Source organism: Mycteria americana, chromosome 1 (assembly GCF_035582795.1).
Source record: "Mycteria americana isolate JAX WOST 10 ecotype Jacksonville Zoo and Gardens chromosome 1, USCA_MyAme_1.0, whole genome shotgun sequence".
Taxonomy (NCBI): Eukaryota; Metazoa; Chordata; class Aves; order Ciconiiformes; family Ciconiidae; genus Mycteria; species Mycteria americana.
This window is the reverse complement of record NC_134365.1, coordinates 15455574-15477035: the sequence shown is the minus strand read 5'-3', so window position 1 is coordinate 15477035 and position 21462 is coordinate 15455574. Positions and strand designations below refer to the sequence as shown.

The 21462-nt window shown below is 40.2% G+C and overlaps 1 protein-coding gene across 4 annotated transcripts in view; it reads left to right on the top strand.

The window, feature by feature from the left end:
* Window positions 1-6070: 6070 nt before the first annotated feature.
* SRPK2 (SRSF protein kinase 2) overlaps window positions 6071-21462 on the top strand; it is a 157099-nt gene continuing 141707 nt past the window's right edge. For 2 of the 4 annotated variants that reach the window (XM_075491666.1, XM_075491688.1), the window contains exons 1-2: window positions 6071-6234; window positions 6327-6411. In XM_075491666.1, the coding sequence (XP_075347781.1) occupies window positions 6219-6234; window positions 6327-6411 (101 nt within the window). In that variant the 5' untranslated portion in view covers window positions 6071-6218. Of the gene's footprint in view, window positions 6235-6326; window positions 6412-21462 lie in introns of those variants that run through there. The other 2 variants (XM_075491660.1, XM_075491680.1) reach the window with 2 other exon arrangements.

Here is a 21462-nt window from a genome sequence, read left to right as displayed (position 1 = left end):
CCCAAAAAATCAAGCCCACTGAATTCATTTCTAAGAAACAATGCACAAGGCCAAATTGCAATGAATTAATTCTCTGTGCTTTGAATTAACATAGCTGACTTTTTATAATATTTTCACTGTTATTTGATGTCACGCATCTTATAGTAGGAGCACAGGGAATTTCACGTGCCTAGAGGTGGATAATCAGTCTTTATTCAGTTCTTTAAAAGTAACAAAGTTCATTTATGAGTGTTCTTTGTGAAGGCTGGAAAGAAATAGAGGTTGGCTAACAAGCCAAGCCAGTTTGGCTTTTATTTTAATGACTAGCTGTAACATTTTCTGCTTTTAAAAAATTCATTTTGCTGTTTTACATGGTAAAGATATGTTAGAGACATATCCAGATAGAATGAAACTGAATGGCTGGTTCACACACGTTATGAACCAGGCTGGTAACGCCTATAACTATTGAAGCTGGCTGACATTTCACTTTGTAAGATCCAGTTACTGTTAACTTCATAAAATTTTAATCATATGGGATGAAATATCCCATGCTGAGTAATAAAATAATCACACTTTTAAAATAAAGTTTTTTGATCGCATTAAAAGTATCCTGAGACACTTCTTGGAAATGCTCCTTTAGCACAGCAGTTCCTTGGCTCCAGTATGTAGTCAAGACTAATTAAGCAAAAGTGGCACTGTTCTGTGCCTTAATGGTAAACAATAGTGTACTTATAACTGTAGCTGCTAATGCATGTTCGCTGTGTAACTGAGCCATTGTTTACCAAATGGTTGCTTCCTACAAAACAGGACAAGCTTACTCTGCTGTCAAGATGAAGTTTTTGAACTGTATTCAGACAAACTATTTTGGCCAGTGCTTCTTTACTGGCTGTTCCACTAATAGAAGTTTATTTCAGAACGCATTGTAACCAGAAAGTTTGTAAAGGAAGACTGGTCCTTGCCGAGATGTGGTAGGATAATGGCTGTTAATTTCCCAGAAAGCTGTTGGCGAAGGCGTTGTAGCGATGTCACACTGAAGGATGTGTGAAGAAAGGACATCTGGGGCACTATTGACATAACATAACTAGTACTACATGGGTACTAGTCAGCTGGTGTCTGATTTTTCTGAAGGCTGTGAAAACATCTTGTATCAAGTAAAAGTACAGGGGAGGTTGTGGAGAAGAAGGAAGCTTTATTCTTCAAGAGAAAATAAGTCAATTGCTTCCTCTTAAGTTAAGGTTAGGCTTACAGTTTGTCCCTTGTTGTTTCCATTGTGAGTATTGTTTGTGTAGTCCAAGCCAAGAGAAAAGGAAACTGGGTAAGCCCTGCATCTGATTTCTAATGGATTCTCATCTCACTGGTTGGCAATCCATACCATTGAGTAGGAAGCTGAGATTTCATAGAAAGAGGCCTTAATATGAAAGATGTGCCTTTGCAATCCCTATGAAAATCTTCTCAAATTTGGCCGAATTGTGAGACTTTGTGAAACAGCATTTTGCACGTGTTGGATAGAGACATGTGAGAGTTTAATACTTAAGTCTCAAAATATTCCACGCTCATTTAGCAGATAAATCGCTCACACGCATGACCAGACTGCGTAGCTGCCATTCAGAGAGAAATAGTAGGCATGAGTCCAAACTACCCCTGCATCACTGCTGAATAACTTTCCCTATAATTGCTTGTTTTGTGCTATCACTGCTGAAGAACTTTCCCTATAATTGCTTGTGTTGTGTTTGATCAGAAAACTGAGAGCAGTCGCTAATCTTTCAGTGATCCTCTCTTCCCTTGCTAACCTTTAATCAGCATGAAGGAAGAAACCATCCAATTTAAATAGAGAAAAAAAAGGCAATGGATTAGAACAAGGAGATGAGAGAGGCTGAAATGAGAAGGGCAAACTGGGTAAAGAGCTGAGAACCAGGAGGGGAGGGGGCTAATGAAGAAATTTAAGACAAGGACCCGAGAAACTGAAGGAAGTTTAACTGAAGGGGTGTTTGGGAGCCTGCTGGAAGTAATGGGGGAAGCTGGAATGAGTCACTCTGGAAATTTTTGTACTTCAACACTAGAAGAAATATTATCATTAAAATATTGCCACAGTCTGTTTTAATCCTATTTCAGATATAAGTCATGCCAGTTCATGCCCCATTTTAAACTATGTACAATATGTATCTGGGTTGATGCAGCTATTTATGGGCATAGGTAAGTCTTTAAGTTCATATCAAATTGGTGTTAAACTGGTCTGCTTTGTCTTTTATATCTTTCCTCTTTTATTAGTAATCCCAACTTACTTGATAAACAAGAATTCTCTACCTGTGCAGCTGGCACACACTGTACCATTTTATAGCTGAAGAAAATGAGTCAGGTGAGTCATGTAATTTGCTTTAGGAAGAGCACAATGAATCAGTGAATGAGCCAGGAATCTAAATTCAGGAATTTCTGACCTCCTGTTTTTTCTGGAAATCCCAACTCATGCTTCCTGCTATTTTTTCTCCAGTTACAGTACTGAGATAATAAGCCTACTTTTCTTGTTTAACATGTGCATTGCTCCTATTAATGTTAACTGGTTATATTCAAGCAGTGATGAGCCAACAGTCTTCCTGACTTTAAAAGCAAGCCCACCTTCTTAGTTACTGTTGCTTAATACTTCCTATCTGTAAGTTTGTTGTCTGTGTTGCTCAAAACCAAGCTGAGAATTCTCCTCTTTGCTTTTCTTACATACTAGAGGGAAAAAAAAAAGCATGTTGGTAGCCAGAAAATTTTTTAAGTGAACAGAAGAAGGACAGACTCATTGTTTGTATGCCTACACAAGCCTATCATACTTAAAGAAATGCAGAATGGGGGTGGGAACTGAAGGAAGAAGAGACAGCCATGCAATGTGAGACGATGAGAAGGCTGGACTTGCATATTAATAAGAACTCTCCTTTAATTGGGAATTTCCTTTCACTACATTGTTCTTTTTCCTTTTTCCACCCCCCATCTTTTTTTTTTTCTTCCTCTGCCTTATGGGTTATTTCTTGTTTGTTCCATTCTGTGCAAGAGCAGCATGAAGTTGGCTCATATCCTGATTTCTGAGAAAGTACAGTTCAGAGAGCATGCTACCACACAGTGGGAAAAGCAGCACTGAAAGGAATTGGTACAGAAATCAGGGCAAAAGCTTCTAACATCCCTCTGCTGAAGGAAGAATTTTGAATTAGTCTCAGAAAGATGACAATATCATGTTTACAGGATTGCTGCTAGGTAACTTTTTATTCTGTACAAATGTATTCCATTCACATCTGAAAAGTTAATGTCTTCTTGTGTAAGTGGGATCTTTTAAAGCTAGGTGAAAAGGAAACAAACCAAACATCTGTGGGGTGTCACGTGACTGGTCTAAACTATATTATAAACAGGTAAAAATATAATTCCATAGTTTGATATTTTCTCCTTATTCTCCCCTGATTTTTGCACCTAAGGTCATCTAAATCTGCTGTTGTCCCTCCTTTCTGGGTAGGTCATATCACCTAAATCTCATAGCGCCCTACCCCAGAGTGAATGAGCTCTCTGGTAATCCTTGTAATAAAAGACACCTGTTCCTACAGTATGTTCAAAGAGAGACAGCGTGAAACAGATACGTTCTGACCCAGTCCACCATTCTTTAATTACGTTGTATACTGATTTTACAAATGCCTTCTTTTGCTATTTAGTCTATCTTCTTTCTTGACTCATCATTTATTTTGAAAAAGCAAAGTTACACACAATAAAACATGTATTTAAATAAGGACGGACAATTTCACTGAAATGAGTGGATTCAAACAAACATAATCCAGGGTAGATCCATTCTTAACAACCACATACCTTAAAGTATTTCTGTAATTTTTTTAATTTTCACTTACTGTTTGTGTTCTCAGGAAGGGAGTTACACTCTCAAGAATGTGAGAAATAAGGTGGGGGTTTTTTTTATTTTCTGAAATACGTCTAGCCTCTACTGACCTTAATTTACTCTCCAGTTAATTAATTGCACATGGTAATCCTCTATACATACATATAGAGTCTCAGTGATTTTTTTGCACTTCTGCACAAGCATCCTCTGAGTGGCTCTTCCGGGGGGGGAGGTGGGGAAGAAAACAAGAAAACCCAGGAAGAATACAGTCCCCAAATAAATGTCCATTAGAATTGAAAGAAATTGACTGTGTACTATACACCCACCTGGTCCTAACATAATTCCTTCTCTGTGCGCTAGCAGATTGTTCCCTCACCCTGATTATGTTGCTGACATTATGCTCGTGAGGGAAATTCCTTCCTGACTCCAGATTTGGCGAATTTATAATCCTGTTGATGTAAGCGAAGCTCACTGTACTTATCTAAGACCCAATTGTCCAGTCAGTTCTACATATAAACCTCCTGTTGAAGTAAATAGAATTGCACACGAGTGGCTGAAAAGATGATTGGGACCCTGATATGGTTTCTCCTCTATAGCCATAGCTACAAGGTAACTTTAAGCAAGCACTGCCCTGACAAAGAAAAAAGCAGTCTCACCGTTTTCTCCATCATCAGCTGCTTGTCTCTACCATTCTCTGTACAGGCACAAGTATTCATGCAGGAGCACAATTTAACCAATGAAGTTAAAATTAGCATGGAAGCAAAGGGTAAATATGTAATCTGTTTTTTAACATTCAACTATTATTAATTTTCATGCATCTAAACTTTCTCAGCAGAAAGCCTTCAAAATTTCAGTACAGCATTCTGTTGCCTGACCTATCACACTGAACTATCACTAAAAGACTAACCACAACAAGGAAGACGTAATATATTAACATTGCAAGTTACCCGAGTAACAGTTTATACTGGAAATGTTTTTTTCCTGTGTTCTTTTATGATGGAGGGACACAGAAAATGTTTTGATTTAGAAATGCAGCTGTGGTGCCTCATGAGAGCTGTAGTTTAGAAACTTCATGGTCCTATTGTTTTCTGTTCACCAGGCTCTCTAGTCAGACAAAAAAGCATTATACATTGTGGTACCTCCTCTTCGAGTTGTCTAGCTTTATCTTTCTGCTCCTGTCCCACTCCTAAGCTGAACTAACCATAACTAGGGATTCAATTTTCTGTCTAGTTGAAATCTCAATGATCCAATTACTTAAGACCAGTGATTACTGCTAGTTCCCTTCACTCTCATAATACCTTGACTGCAGCTGCTTTTAGATCTTCATCCTTATGGATTCTTTGACTTGCCATTTAGGGAGGCAGTTCTGCCTCCAATGTAATGACTGTTCCCTGTTATCTTTCAGTTACTATGCCTTTGAACTCCAGTCCCACATGAAGATAAGCCAGACAAGCCTCACACTCATACCGGAGTTTTTGATGTGACCCAGATCATCTTCTGCACTAGGCATGTTATAGACGACACAAAATTTCAGTCATAACACTGTCAAAAATTAAGCCATGCTATGCACAGCACAAATAAGAAGTGGCAGTTTTCAACAGGTCTGAATAGAGCCTGATATCACGGGCAACAAGAGTCATCAGCAGGAAAAAAACAATTGCCAAGAGTCGTCCATCATGACAATCAAATAACTTAGTGAGAACCAGAATTAAGGAAATCTAATTTCCCTGGATTTGTGTCATGAGGTTAATTGGTTCTGGCATCTAACCCCACACAGGTCTCGGGACAAGCTAAAGCTGATCTCGCCCCGGCTGCTGCCAAGGAGGCAGACTGCCACCGCCACTCCCTCCGTTTCTCTCCTTGTCTCTCACAGCTCCCAGCACCGCGCCGCAACAGGGTGGATCACTTCGCTACTCTGACCACAAACCAAGACGTCTGGGAAGGGAAGCGGTGTTTGGCAAAATTAATTTCCAGTTGGTTCGACGACGTGACAAAGGCCACCTCGGCGGCTGGCCCGTAACAGATACGGACCCGCGGAAGGGGCAGCGGCTGGTCAGAGGCTAAAGCTGTCCCCTCTGCCCCCTGTACAACCCGTCGCTGCGAGGCCGGTCCGCGCCTCAGGTGCGTTCCCGCCCGGCCCGCGCCGCCACCTGCCACCGCCCCGCCCCCGCCTTTCCGGCCGCGGCCCGGCCGGCAGGGCCGCGCCTGCGCAGTTGGCGGCGGCGCGGGGTGGGCGGTGCGGGGGGTGGAGGTGCCGGCGCTGCTGCCGGCCGGTGCCCGGTCGTGACTGGCGGGCGGCGGGGCCGGGCTGGGCCGAGCCGAGCCGAGCTGGGGCAGGGCGAGCCGGGGAGCGGCGTGCCCGCCGAGGAGCGTGCGGCGCCGGGCGATGAACTCGCGCAAAGGTACCGTGCTGTGCCGGGCGGCGGGGCGGGAGCGGGGGGGCTGCGCGGCCGCCGCTCATGCCGGCTCCCCGCCGTTCTCTTCTCCCCGGCAGTGCTGGCCCTGCAGGCCCGCAGGCGGCGGCCCAAGCAGTCCGCGGCGGCCGGCAGGAGGGACAAGCATCCGCCGCCCCACAAAAAGTGAGTACACGGGCCCCCGCCTCGCCGGGACGGAGCCTCCCCCCCGGGACAGCTTCCATGTCTGTCCTTCCTTCACGCTTTCCTCACCGCCGCCCCGTAACGTCTGTCAGAGCAGTCCCGCGGCCCGGCCCCTCTGCCCCCGTGCTGTCCCGGCCCCACTGCTTGCTTTCATGGGGGAGCTCCCCCGCTCCCACCGCCGCCGGGACAGACGGCAGCTGCCCCGGCAGGGCACACCCCCCGGCCCGCACCGCGCTGAGGCCGGGCTCTCCCACGGTGGGTGTCGCCACGTCCCCCCGGGGACCGTTCCCAGCCCTGGCCCCGCGCTCAGCCTCCTTCGGGCAGGGCCTCCCCGTGCCACACGGGCCGGCCTTCCTCCCCTGTGGAAACCCGCGCCGGGCACTCTGGCCTCGCCCTGGGGGGATCGTTGCGGCGCTTGTCTCTGAGAAGCCCCCGTTTGTCGGGGATCTGCACAGACTTGGTCTTTACAGCCCTCGTGTCCTTTTTGAGTCACCCTCCAGTTCTCTCATCTTCATGGTCTTCTTTCTCTCCTTGTGTTTTCTGTTCTGTGATTTCTTTCTGGCGGCATTGTCCCATGTATAGGCAGTCCTTTTTCTTACCCTGCTAACAGCCTGATATAACCATCCTGCTCTCTACCTCCTGCTCGGTGCCGTCAGATTATTTCCCGTTCCTGTCTAATTGCCAGCAATGCTGATACCCGGTTTTTTTTGGTTTTTTTTTTTTTTTTTTCGTTTAAATCTCTGTTGGTCTTGCGGAAATGGACAGAAGTCATGGGCTGTTCCCCCCCGTCTTCTGGTAACCATTCATGTTCTTGTCACTGTCCAGTTCATCTTTTCTCATTCTCACAATACCGGTTTTAGCTGAACCATGTAGGAATGTTCTTCCATCTCTATAGTGTTCCCACTTTAACTACTCTTTCCTAGGATAACGTGGCTTTGGACTCCTCCCTATTTTATTTTTTCTCCTCCTAGGATTACGTGCTTCTCTAACTTTTACTGTATTTTGTTCAGTGAGACTTTTTGGTGACTCATTAAGTCACCAATAGACTCTTGTCTTTATTTTTGTTGCTTGGGGATCCAGTCTACCTACTGTGTTCTGACAGGGAAGCATATGTCCTGATATTCCTTATGCCCCTGTCCTCCTAGTTGGCCAGTCTTTAGAACTGGGAAGCAGGGTATGGTGGATGGATGGATGTATATGTGATGAGGTAAAGATGTTGCCATGTGCTGTGGTAAAAGATTCAAGTGGCAAGGTCTTTTTCTTTCTGATTTCTATAGAAAGAAATAATAATACATCCCTGACCCTGGAAGTTTTTTTTAGTTATGATGAATGGGCTTTTTCCCCCTTTGAGATGGGTAAAAATAATGTAGGATGAAATGCTGGTTTAGTAGTTGCCAGGCTTTGACAGCTAACTGTTGTTTGCATCCTGTTCTGCTAGTGCTGTTTCCTCCAGTGTTGTATGAAAGCTGCATTATGCTTTCAGTTGTGTGAATTTGGAGTTATTGCAATGGAAAGATTTTACGTGCAAGATATGTGGTCTGATTGGATCGGTTCCCTTGTTTCCAAAAACCTTTTGGAAAGTCAGTTTGTGACATTACATGGATTTGTTTTGTCACTTTGAAAACAGAAATAGCTTAAATTTTATTGTAACTCTAGGTTCAGAGTTGTTTTTGTAGCTTTCGGTTAAGTCTTAACCACAAAGTTGTTAATAAACTTCTGTTCTACTTAGATGATACAGCGTTTAATACACTTCTTAGCTGAGTTGCCTTGGGTTGTCTTACTGAATGAGTTTGTCAAAAGTTTGCTTTCACAGACACTTAGTAAGCGCAGAACTGGTACTCTTTTTGTGTTAGCTGAAGAAACTGGCTACTGTTAAGTCAGGGTGCACAGTCAGTAGCTGGCCATTTGCCATACCGAGTCAGCATTTCCAGATGCAGTGGCCCAATCTGTTCGGTTGCCTCGGGAGACAGTGGTTTTGCTGCGGTAGACAACAGAGCCATCATGTCTTTTCTGCTATGTATGTTTTCTTTTCTCTTCAAACCACTTTTATGCTATGGAGACCTCCTACTCTGTTTTATGTTTCTTTATGAAAGGGAAACTCCTTTCAAGTTTTTAAGTCTCCTTGCATATGGCTAAATAGTTTAGGCCCCCAAAGTAAAGCCAGCATCGAACATTATTTCAGAAGACAATCTCAACAAAAGTATCTGTGTTGTCCTGTTCCTAGCCTGGCTTTAAATTCAATTGCTACACCATATACTACTGTGTTAGAGCCATACGGTATCTGTGATGCACATCAAATGCACAGTAGCTGCAAATGAAAATGTTGATTTGAGGGGTGGAAATTCTACACCATAAGTTCCCTGTAGTGAATGTGTTCACTATGTGAAAATTGTGACTTGGCTTTGGATACAAAGCTGGTGGGTTGTTTTTTTTTTTTTTTAAAAAACTGTGGTTCTTAGGAAGACTTTTCTCTGCCGGATCATAGTTTTATAGAACAACGTCCATTGTTGCTGGTAACAATGTGCTTCAAAGGAGCTGCAGCATTCCTCTTCTAGAATTGGCTAGGAGAGTCGTATCACTTGTAGCTTACTTTTGCAGGCTTTTGTTTTAAGAGTATTAAGATGATGACACAAGAAGAAGAAAAAATTACAGTGCTCTTTAATGCTGAATAGCTTTTTGTCTGTTATGACCTTAATTGCCATAGAAGGCTGGGAGATCAGTCCTGTAACTGCTCAGTGTTCACCCCTTAAGTCAGTGATGAGAACTGGTGGAGCTGAATCCATGTTTTTTATGTAATAGGGTGGAAAAATAAGAAATTAGAAGTTAAGTGGCTCATGTTCTGAAGAGAAAGCACTCTGTCTTGAATCAAGACTATAGCTAAAATTGCGTGTAATAATAAAATCTACTTGGTATGGCCTTAATTTGAATTCAGTCATCCAGGCTACTGAAAAAGAGTAATATCTCACTATGTTAAGATGACAGTTAGCACTTATTTTGGTTATACTAGATGGACTTGCATGCAGCGCATACAAACTGCTTATGTATTTTTTGAGTCGGACAAAAGATTAATCAAAATGGTTAGTTTGGGTCCTCTGGGAATTATTTCTCCTTAAAATGGTGGTCTGCGTTGAGAGAGGTCTGTGAAATAGCATTTTCAATAGATGCCCAAGTCTGTGCTCAGAGATAAACTTGCTTACAGGTAGACAAGCCTGTTTACTGTCCTTCACTTAGCGCTAACAGAACCCAGTTATGTAAGAGATGGCCTCAGGTATGTCTACCTTTTGCATTCAGCAGAACAGTAGGCTCTTCTTTATATTCAGACTAGTATTGGCTTCAAATGGAACAAACTCCTATCTTGGATATTTTTATTTTGCTTGACTTTATTTCTAAGTGAATATGACAAAACCCAAGTGAATACCCAATCAGAGATTTATCATCTTTAACACATTTACTATAATTTTTTTATCCAAAGTTAAAGGATAGAGTTTTGTATGTAAAAAAAAAATCCAGATGATGTGTGGATGTATGGAGAGAGGATTAAGTGTGTTGAATACTTCAATACAAATGCATAAATCCAGATATCAAGATTGACTTTTCAAAATTCAGTTTTCTTGTAGAGTAGGTTTTTTTGGTTTTGTTTTTAAACAATACTTTAGAACAGGTGATAGAGACTATGTGATACTGCCTTATAGTGGTGAAGAGTATGTATGTTAGATAACATGGGAAGTGCCAGATTTCTGTACTGTGTACTTCCAGATTACTAACTTCTTGGACCCACAGGTATTGTACAGCTATCAAGGTTTTGGATGTGTGACATTACTATGGAAACAATGTCTGAAAATTATTCACTGCTTTTGTTTGTCAGTGCTTCTCTACCACAGTGTTTTTCAGTCTCTTTCAATAACTTTGAGGAGAATAAAAATACCCATCTTGCACAGTATTACAGAGGCTTTTGTTAGCTTTTTTGCAAGGGTGAGAGGGTGAGGGTGGAAATTTGTATATGTGATATGTGAAATGGGCTTTTTTTTGACTACCAGTGGTCTGAGGCCACAATATGTGGATATCCTAGAGTGGATATATATCCTAGGGTGGATCAGCTTAGGAAGTCCACTCAGTGTTGTTTTGGGTATTTACTCAAAATGTGATGTTGATGGTAATTGCTACTCTTGCCTTCTTTCTTAATAGCCTTTTGTCTTCTTGCTAAGAATATTTTAATTGGAGCTTTATCTTCCTGTTTCTGTAATTTCTGAGATTACAGAAATTTTATTTAAAGAAGATGTTGTGATGTGTTTCATCTTGAATGCTTGAGTCAGTCCAATGTTCACCTTTGTAATGTGGTAATAAAACACATCAAAGACTTTTTGTGGGATCCAGTGGAATCTAGAGTAAATGTCAGTGTAAAGTAGCACGTGTATTACAAAGTGTGTTCATCTTTCTGTTTTGAACTCTGTGTCATGTAGTAAGAAAACATCCTGCAGCTCTAATAAACTTAATTTCTGAAATGGGAATGGCTCCAGAATTTCTAATATTCTGTAGAGGTCTACTTGCAGATTTGTATAATGAAGGTAGTTATTGTCATGTAAGTGTCAGGACATCTGTTATCAAAGAATTATCTGATCAAATAAATTTGCCAAGATTCATAGAACAGAATCGTAGAACAGCCTAGGCTGGAAGTGACCTCGAAATATCATCTGGCCCAACCTTTTGTGGGAAAGGGAGCCTAGATGAGATTGTATAGCACCTTGTCCAGCCACATCTTGAAAACCTCCAGTATGGGGACTCTACTGTGTCCCTGGGGAGGTTGTTCCAGTGATTGATTGTTCTCACTGTAAAATATTTCTTTCTTATATCAAGATGAAACCTCTTCCAGTGCAACCAGCTTGTAGCTGTTGCCCCTTGTCCTTTCTGTGTGGCTCCTTGTGAAAAGACTCATCCTCATTGTAGCCACCCTTTAAGTACTGGAATACTGTGGTGCAGTCCTCCTGAGCTTTCTCTTTTCTAGGGAGGAGAGGCCTAACTCCTTCAGCCTTTCCTCAGAGGGTTCTCCAGCCCTTTGATCATCTTCATGGCCCTCCTTTGGACCCTCTCCAGTCTGTCCATGTACTTTTTGAATTGTGAGGACCAGAACTGGACACAGTACTCCAGGTGTGACCTGCGAAGTACTGAGTAGAGTGGGATGATTACATCTCTACTTCTGCTAGTAATGCCCCTGCGGATGCAGCCCAGGATTGGATTTGCTTTTGTTGCTGCAGTGGTGTAGTGCTGACTCGTGTTCAGCTTTGTTGTCCACCAGGACCCCCAGGTCCCTGTCAGCAAGGCTGGTCCCCAACCACACACATCCTAGCCTGTGCTGGCTCCTTGGTTATGTCAGGTTTTGAACAGGCGATGAATGGAGATGCCATCCTGGGACCTTAATTTCATGTGTAATAATTTTATTTGATGAAATAACATTGTTTTAATGTTGTTTATTAAGGTTGTTTTATTAAGGAAAATACCCTGGTTCAGCACAGTTATGTTAAACAGGAGTGCCTTAGTGGGGGAGGGAAAATTACTGCATTTTGTGTTTCAGATCATAGTGAGATGAGCTGTTGGGGTGTAATGTTCATGATGACTGGGCCACTTGTTCTGCAGTGCATTTTTGTTTTTTTAGCTGTTTTATTTACTGTAACTGCAGAGTAGGATGGTAATAAATTTTGTGGACAAGGTCTGGACATGGATTTTGAAATATAAACATCTCTCTCTTGCTTTTGTTATCAGGATGATGACAGACTGTAGAAGCTATTGACTTTTTTTTTTAAAGTACAATTTGAAGGTGTATATGACTGAATAAATAAGGTTGTCAGGTTGTGTAACAAATGTAATTTGGTTTGATAAAGACTGGACCAAATCAAATTTTTTTTGGTTTTGGACAACTTCACTGAATTCCCACACATTAACGTGAAGTAAAGAATTCCTTTATTACTTGGCTTCTTGATGGTGTCCTAAATATGCTTTGTGATCATTTCAATGATTTAGTGTGTGTGAAAAAAAGATTGGAAGGCATGCACACAATGCTTTTTGGTGGCCATAGATTATCTAGACATAGTGCAAAAGTAAAACCTGGAGAGAAACCTGTTCTTCTCATGGTCATGCTAAATATTCAACTTTTTGATTGCTATGTTACAACATGAATCTTCTCAGATAAAGTTTGTGTTCAATCTCAAGCATTTTCTGGAGCAGTAAGAGTTGTAGAAGTAAATGTATCTAGCTAAGCTAGAAATTCCATTAAAGAAATAGAAAAGTGGGACTATAAGAGCATTATATCACAACACTTTATCGGATTAACCTCCCTCCGTTTTCTCATTTAGAGAACTGCTAGTCCTGTTGGGGAACAGACAGAAGACATTTGTTTTATTAGTTTACTCATAAGAGACAAGGATTTTGTATTTTAACCCTGATTTTTGTTTTAGATTCTGTTCACGTTTTTCAAGGATTGCAATCTTCAAGGATTGCACCTTGTCTTTTCACCAAGAAAGCTAGTGGCAAAGGTTGGTGTGAACTACATTAACTAGTGAACTATAGGGCAGTAGTGGAAACTGCACATGCTTCTTGTAATCATACCTGTACTTTGAGTGGATTCACTGATTGCTGATCTGTTTGTCGTCTTAATGTCTGTAATAAAAAAGTAAATCTGTATCACTACTGTTTTCATTTGGTCTCTGGCTGCGATTGCATGAGACAATGAGCTTTAGATAGCAAGCCTTATCTAGCTTCTTTTTCCTGTCGTCTTGTGTGAAAATGCTACTAGATTTGTTACTACGTGCAGAAACATATATACACACACCTATTTATACATAATAATGTATAGAGAAGTTAAATTTATTTTAATCCTTGTTTGAAGGAAGCCTGGGTCTAGGTATGGATGAGGAAGACTAGAATGTTAATTGGTGTCCAGGAAATCACAAAAATGTTTCAATGCTTCCTCAAGTGTGCTTGTTGTGCTTAGACAAAATAACAGGCTTTTTTATTGTGACAACTAAGTTGTTTTTCTTAAAAGCAGCATCTATTAGGTAGTTGCCATGCCCATGGGTGTTTGCTGAATGGATTCTGTTCACTGATCAAAGGCTACAGGTATACCTCTTGGGCTTCCTATATGAGAATAACCATGAACTCTCACAGTTAGAGGTGGTCTTGTATCTGCCCCTTAATTGTAATGTGTGCGAGGTTGTTGGTTTTGTTTGTTTGTTTTTGTTTTGTTCTTGGGATGATTTACTGAAGAATGTCAGAGAAGCTAATGTTAATTTTTTAAAAGCTTTTAAAGAGGAGAACTAGTGAAGATTCAGAAGGGTAGTACCCAAAGTTATGCCAATATCTAAGGAAAGCAAATGAAGTGACCTCAGTTCTCTACAGAAGAAAGGGATAGGATTGTTACAAATGAAAATGTAACTATATAGCAGTTGTATTCATAATCGTTCACTTTTCTTACTGATTACTGCTGTTGTAATTCTGCCCAACTCTTACCTTTGTAATCTAGCCTGTGTTTTAATAATCAGTAACTAATTCTGTTCTAATTGCCTATGGGGACTTCGGGAATGGGCCTCATTTTGCTAGGCTGTTTCTAAAAGAAAAAATTAAATCTTTTAATAAGATTTGAAGGAACAAAAAATTGTCTTTCTACGTGTCTTTACAATTCCCAATATTCATATCCTTAAAATACTGTTGGTCTCAGCCTTCATATATTTGAAGTCATAACCTTTGCTTCCTGGTTTTCCTATTGACAGTTTTTTTAAAGACCCTTACGCTTGTTTTCTCATTTTTTACTTTTAATCTGTTAACAATTATAGCACATTGTAAGAGGGATGGTTCTATTTAAAATTGCAGAGCTTTGGTAGTAGTCATCTTCCTGTGCCCCCCTTTCTACCTCAGTATTATGCCTTTTAGGATGAGCTCTGCTTTTGGGAACTATTGTGTTTGAATGGATCTCTGACAATGCACAGAAGGTATGTGGAGAAAGGGCAAGAAAGGTAGGCATAGTCTAATAAAGCACATGTTACAGAGCAGAATTGCATCAGTCTGTATCTGAGCCTAAGATAACCATAGAAAAAGTTGTTGTATTTAACACGAGAGTATGAACAAATTTTTTGGCTGAAAAAGGTGGTCTACTAAGTTTCAAAGTGAACCTCTGTAAAGGTAGTAACATTTTTTGAGTTATATGGGTACTGTTTTTAATTTACCCTACGCATTTGGAAATCCTATGATTAAAACCATGCATATGTCTAAATACCACATATTCTGGTTTTGTCCAGCAAAGCAGCTGGCAGACTTTTGACTTTTATATCAAGGTCCTGCAAAATGAAGTAATGTTCTGCTAGGGAGTCTCTTTGAGTGTTAATGCTAAAGGAATCTTATCTTGAACTTGTTGGTTAAAGGCAAACCACAGAATAGACTCTGGTGAAATAATGGTTCTTTACAGTATTGGTGCCTTACTTCTGAGTTTTTTCCTCAACTGAAGTTAGTCGATTAAAAGTCAATAATTTGAATGTTGGAGACTAAAAGAATCAAGGACTTCAGTTGCCTTGAGCTATTGTCAATGCTTAGATTGCAGTTTTCTAAAATGGAAGGGAGAGTTCCATAGTTAAAGGTCAATTATATTTTCCTATCCCTGAGGAAAAAATGTAATCTCTCTATTGTTCTTGTTGCAGCAATAAAGGTCAGAGCTGTCTAGGTACAATATCTGTACCTTAAATTCTGATATTAAAATCAATTGTTTACTAATTTTTAAACTGTACTAAAATTATACAGTTCTTGGTTCTGGAACATATTCATGGTTCTAAAGAAAATTCTCTCTTGGGACATCTCTTTTTGTTCATATTGATCTGTTTCTTCTATTCTCCCCCTCTCACCCCAGTAATTTCCCTGTTTAATAGTTGTGCTTGTCTCCCACTCACTATGCTCCTGCTGTTGCTCACCTATATGTGAAGTTATTCCTTCTTCGTAGACTGAGACATATATGTTTGTATAAAATAATTACAGAAGAGGTTCTTAGGTAGTTGCATGGAGCCTGGAGATGGGTATGATGGAAGTGCTTCTGTGACTGGTTGCCTGAAAGGTGCTGTAAGGGGAGCAAATGCATTATTGAGCTGTATCTTCAAGAGAGAAGGTACACTCAGTAGAGCAGGGTGACTTCTCCCTCTTCCAGAGTGCTTAGGAAAGAAACAACTCCTAATTCTTTTCCAGGACCTCCAGAAGATTGGGCTTTGGTTGGGGTTCCTCCTGCTGAGCGGTGGGCAGTTACGCAGGCTGGGCCTGCTCTGTTGCGCTGTGCAAAGTATGTTAAGACAGCTGGCTTCATTCCTTTCTCCTGCCAGAGTCTGAGTACCCAGTGGTCACTTATCACCTTTGGTGAGAGACAGTTGGGTGGTTTGAGATCATGTATCCTGTAGAAACAAAACACTAGAATACTGAATCCTAGAAAAAAATAAGGCATAAGTTATTAAAATCCAAGTAGAAAGTAATTAAAAGAATGACAGTTAAGTGCAGCTAAGGCTTTAGTTAAGTAAGGTACATAGCAAGACAACTTTATTTAAACCAGATTTTTTAAATGGCTATTTTAATGTTTGAAAGCTAATTATAAAATATGTTAAAATAAATTTTGCTTCTGTATAAATCGTGGCTTATATTTGTGCTCACGTTACATGGTTCACATCCTACCATCTCAAAAAAAGATGATGTAGAACTAGAAATTGGCCAAAGAAGGAGGCAGTAAAGGTGATTGAGGATGTTGGACAGCTGCAATTATGACTAGTGCTTTTGAGATATGTAAAGATGATTAAGGAGTATTTTGACATGCCTGAAAAATCATTACTGGTATAGAAAGGGAAGAAAGAGTAACTTGTCTTTTTGCATTACAAACCAATGGTATCCAAAGAGTGACTTTAATGCAAAAAGAAGATACTTCTTTTTATGCAGTACAAACGACGGAATGTGGCTTTGCAATATGTTGTAGAGGCCAAATTATAAATGGGTTTAAGAAGGGTAAGGCTGGACGCTAGAACCATCAGTACTTTTTAAGTATACTACTGTCAGTGCAATTTGACTTTCCAAGCCAGTGTTTGCTGAAGCCCTGTCATGTAAGTTTGTCCTAGTATAGAGTGATCCACTTATATACTCATCTCTAAACATATGTTTCTGGCACCTGGTGGTATAATACTGGCCTAGGTATATATTTGATCTAAATTAGCGTGGCAGCTCTTAGATTTTTAAGGCCACCTCAGTAGATCACTTGCAATATCTGATAATATGCACAAGCCTGACAGTATCTGTAAGCCTAGATCCAAACAGGGCTTGAGTGATCTAACATGTGGCACTCCTGTACCTGGCTCAGGAAGGAGCTGTGAAACTGGAGTTAGCTGCTAAACCCGAGTCTACAGTGAATCAGTAGAGGTGTGTGTTTGAGAAGAGCTTTCATAAACCCAAGAACAGTAAGGTAATGAAGGGGTGGGGAGGCATGCCAAGGAGTGCAAAATACTGAAGGAATGGGTGTGCCCCAAATGCTACTTTTCCTGTAGACTTTGATGCCATCTGCAGGTCTGAGTTTGATGCCAAAATGAGCCTGGGATTTAAAGTCGTGAATCTAAGAATTTGGGTTATTTCATCTGTTGCTGTGAACAACTAGCTTTGTTTTAAAGTTTCAGTTCTCGTGCTTATGTAGTGGCTCAGTAATTCACTCACCTGTGAAATAAGAGTTAGATGCCTGAGGAATTTCAAGCTTATTTCAACCTGCCATGTGCAAGTGTCAGTCACAGGATTATAGGCTGTGCTAGGCTTTGGTGTGTAGGGGACGGCCAGTAGCTTTACATCTCTTCTGCAGAATAATCAAGGGTAACAGGCTGGTGGAGTTGAAGACAAGTGATTAAAAGGGAAGCGTTGCTGTCAGGTTTCACTGAGACACAGGTATCTGCATGCTGGTTGACTGCGGCCAAGTAACTCTGAGTTACAAAACAAACACGTGGTGATTTGGTCAGAATGAGGCTGTTTGGGTGACTAAATGATTTTTCTTTTTTAGCACAGCAGTCACAATTCAGCATTTTTATGAAAGAGGGAGCCCTGAGGAGATCAAAGGCTTAAAGTTTCTTTAAAGTTCCCTTTCCTGGTGTCACAAGGCACAGTATGACAGATCCCTGTTGCCAGAATCTGTTCCCAGGTGAATGTTTTAAAATTTTAGCAATGTCAGGGAAACTTGGAAAAGACCAGGAGCTTCATGATACTATTATGAGTTCTAGCTCAAAAGAATAGAAATCATCTTTACAGATAATAGTATCTGAAAAAAACATTTTACTTTTGTTTTCTTTTTTCTTTTTCTTAAGGTAGTCTGTTGCTTGGAGTGACCTGTTTTGTATATTAATAACAGAGTGTTCCAGCACATGTTGGTGTCCAAGTCCATGATACTGGTCCTAGACATTTAATCAAATTCTACTCAAATGCTATTAGAGCATTGCCTCTATTTTTTAATACCAGAGATTTTAAATTTTTTTGTTTGTTTGTTTCCCCAGAAATGTTTGCTATGTAGCAACTTGTAAGTCTTGGATTGTGTCAACAGTGCTGAGAAGATGACACACAGCAATTTTGGTAGTTGCTTCCAGCACTGTGCGTTTTATAGAGTCACTCTCTAATCAGGCATGAGCAGTCCTGGGAACTGGGAGCTTTGTGATGAACTTGGTATTGCTGTTGTGGGCAGACATAATCTGAGCACACCTGCCAGTCAAGGCTCTTGGAGAAGCTGGGTGTGAAAACACAATGTGTGAATCTCAAGTTGACTTAAAATGTGAGATAGAGCTGTTAAGAACTAGGCTGAGGCCACCACTGTATTTTAGATAACCAGATACCTGTTAGATAACTACTTTGGTCTTTAGTATGGATCAGTTACTTTTAAGTATTGCATTTTCACTGCTAATCCAAGTTGTTTAGTAAATCCAGCATCTAGAAACTAAGTTAAAACTATTTATTCAATAGACAATACTTATTTTTCCCCAGTTGTCTTAAACAAGTATTGTTGAGAATTGATTAGTTTGTCTAAAATTGTTGTAACAAAGCTGGCAAACTTTCTGTGTATTTTGTAGGCAACATGGTCCAGAAAATCAGATTATTTCTCCTGTTCTTATTATTGAGAAATAGAATAACTGTGTTCTCTAATGTTTATTTCTGAAGCCAGAAAAATCAGTTTTGTGTAACAAGAATATTTGTCTTGAGAATAAAGATGTTGTTCTCTTAAAGTGGTCATTTTGATCTAATTTTGTGTTTCCAAAATGACTCTCACTAGCTTGTGTCTCACAGGGTGCCATATCTTGTCCTAGTTGTAGCATTACAAAAACTTGAGATAAAGTGCACGTAGACCAGACTTCCTTCTCCTCCACTTGTACCTTTTCTGTGATAGCTACTAGTCTTGCCCTGTGCTTTGCCAGGCTGGTGAAAACAGGGTATTTTTAATAGCTGCAACTAAAAGGAACTGTTGAAATAAACTACAACTGTATATGTATATTGAAGCGAAAACACAGGTTTATTCTGAGACTTTTGCTGTTTTCATAATAGCTTTTTCCATAGATCAGTGCCTGGTGTGCAAAATTCATATTACAGATCACTGGTGATTAACTGAGAATATAGTTTGGATAGTAGAATTGGGAAAGATCAATGGATTAAATTTATTTTGGGGATAATATTTCATTCAACCAAATGCATTTTTTTAATTTTCATTTGTTGTTTGAAAAAAAACACCCTCTTATGGAAAGCTTAATTTATCTCAGGAGGATTCATAGGAGAGAACATGACAATCTAAGACTAATCGGATGCAATGGTAAGTCTAGTTTTAAGACACATATTGCTGACCGTTATGGCCAAAGGAGACAAGTTGTAAACTCAGTATGGTTTGAAACTGCCAGGTGAATTTGATAGAGAAATTTTGGTTGGTAATTTGATCCATCATTCTTTCTGGTAAATTAGCTGTTCTCTTTCCCTGCTAGTTCGTTGGAAGGCTTCACCGGTAGTTGCACATCTGGCTTGTGGGTTTTGCCACTTCTCTTTTGCTACTTTTTCAATGTCACAATCCCCAGATGTTGCTGACTTCCCTTGTAAGAATGCCTTGAGCCTTCCATTTAATTTTGGTGTTTACTGTGCTTGGACTGTTCTGCATCTTCTGCCAGCTTCTCTGGCCTTGGATTAGCTACCACCAGTGCCCATCATGGTAACATGGCTGAGGGCACAATGATAAGTGTGCCAAAGCTGCCATGGGGTTGCAGGAAGATGAAAGAAAATGGATCCTGGAAACAAACAACGCATAAAACCAAAGCTCATTGCTTTGGAGTCAACAGGAATGCAGTTTTGGGGAGTGCAAGGATAAGCGTTTGGTATAACCAAAACTGGAACTACCCTTATCACCCGCAACTTAAAAGAGCATGAGTGTGTTGAGGTTGTGAATTCAAAGTAGTTTAAAAAAAAAAAAGGGGGAGGAGAAAAGTTACTTTTTCCCCCACAGAAAACTGTTGACCTTGTATGTAATAATTCTTTTATGTCATCATTTATAACTATGTAATATTAGTTTTCTGATATTCCTTGGTTTTAGGTCAGCTTGCTTAAATACTACCATGGTGTGACTGATCATAGGGAAGCTATAAATAAAGTATCTTCAGATGTTGTAACTGAGTTCATTAACACCATAGCAAACCAAACATTTACAATATTTTAATATTTTTATAATAGACTAATTCTGGCATATATTACGTTACGGTAGTACTGTGTTTACATACATGTTGTGAAGATCTGAAAACAGTTAAAATTCTAGGCCTCTCTTAATGGCTTTGTCTGATATTCTGTCTTTGCAAATGAGGAAAAAGGAACACGTATTACCTTAACTCAGGCTATGTACATGTAAAAAGGAATAATTCAGTCTTGTAGTTGTGCCACATCTGAATCAAAGAATTTGACATGTTTGCATTGTTGTGCTATCTCCTTTCCCACTTTAAAACATTTAATTAACATTTTGGATAAATATGTCAAACAGTAAAGTCACCTTAAAAATAAAACTGTGAAAAAACGAAAAGAAAGTCCTCTCATGATTCTTTCAACACCAAAAAGTTAAGTGATGGCAAAAAATTATCTTTTAAGTTTATTTGTGAGATTCATAGATTGCTAAAAATCACTTTATGTGATCTCTTCAAGAAGGGAAAGAAACTTCACTTCATTTTTCTGGAGGACATACATTTAAGCAGAAGAGTGTGACCAAATTTTTAAATCAAAGTGGCATTATTTATGTTGACAGTGTCTCTCTTCAATCCAAACAAGTATGTGATTAATTGTGACAAAAATAATGTAAATAATGCAACAATTAGCAAAAACTTAAAAAAGCAAACCAGACCAAATGGGACCTCTGAGAGTTGTTCCTTAGCATCAGGACATGATGGAGAAAGTACGGAGAACTTGCTTGTCCTGTTAGTTTATTCAGAGTGTTTTTAAGACATAGTGATGTTCATATGCAAGGGCAATGGAACTGAATGTGTGCCAGCTTCTTCCTAATTACTGTTCACAGCCTGAGGTATTAAGTTGAATTGAAACTGCACATGGTTTAAATTAATATGTGAAACTCTGAACTGTGGTGCATCGGGCACTGGCATGTTTGATTTAGCAATGATTGCTGCAAAGCAGCAGTCTCCAGCAGGAAGATGAGTTGATAGCTAATTCTCAGAGACTGTTTTTCAAAGCGTCCTCTCAGATTTTGTTGCACAGCAATATTTCAGTTTTGATGCCATGAATTTTACATCGGTGTCGTGGTTTAGCCCCAGCCGGCAACTAAGCACCACGCAGCCGCTCACTCGCTCCCCCTCGGTGGGATGGGGGAGAGAATCGGAAGAACAAAAGTAAGAAAACTTGAGGGTTGAGATAAAAACAGTTTAATAGGTAAAGCAAAAGCCACGCACGCCAGCAAAGCAAAGCAAGGAATTCATTCACTACTTCCCATGGTCAGGCAGGTGTTCAGCCATCTCCAGGAAAGCAGGGCTCCATCAT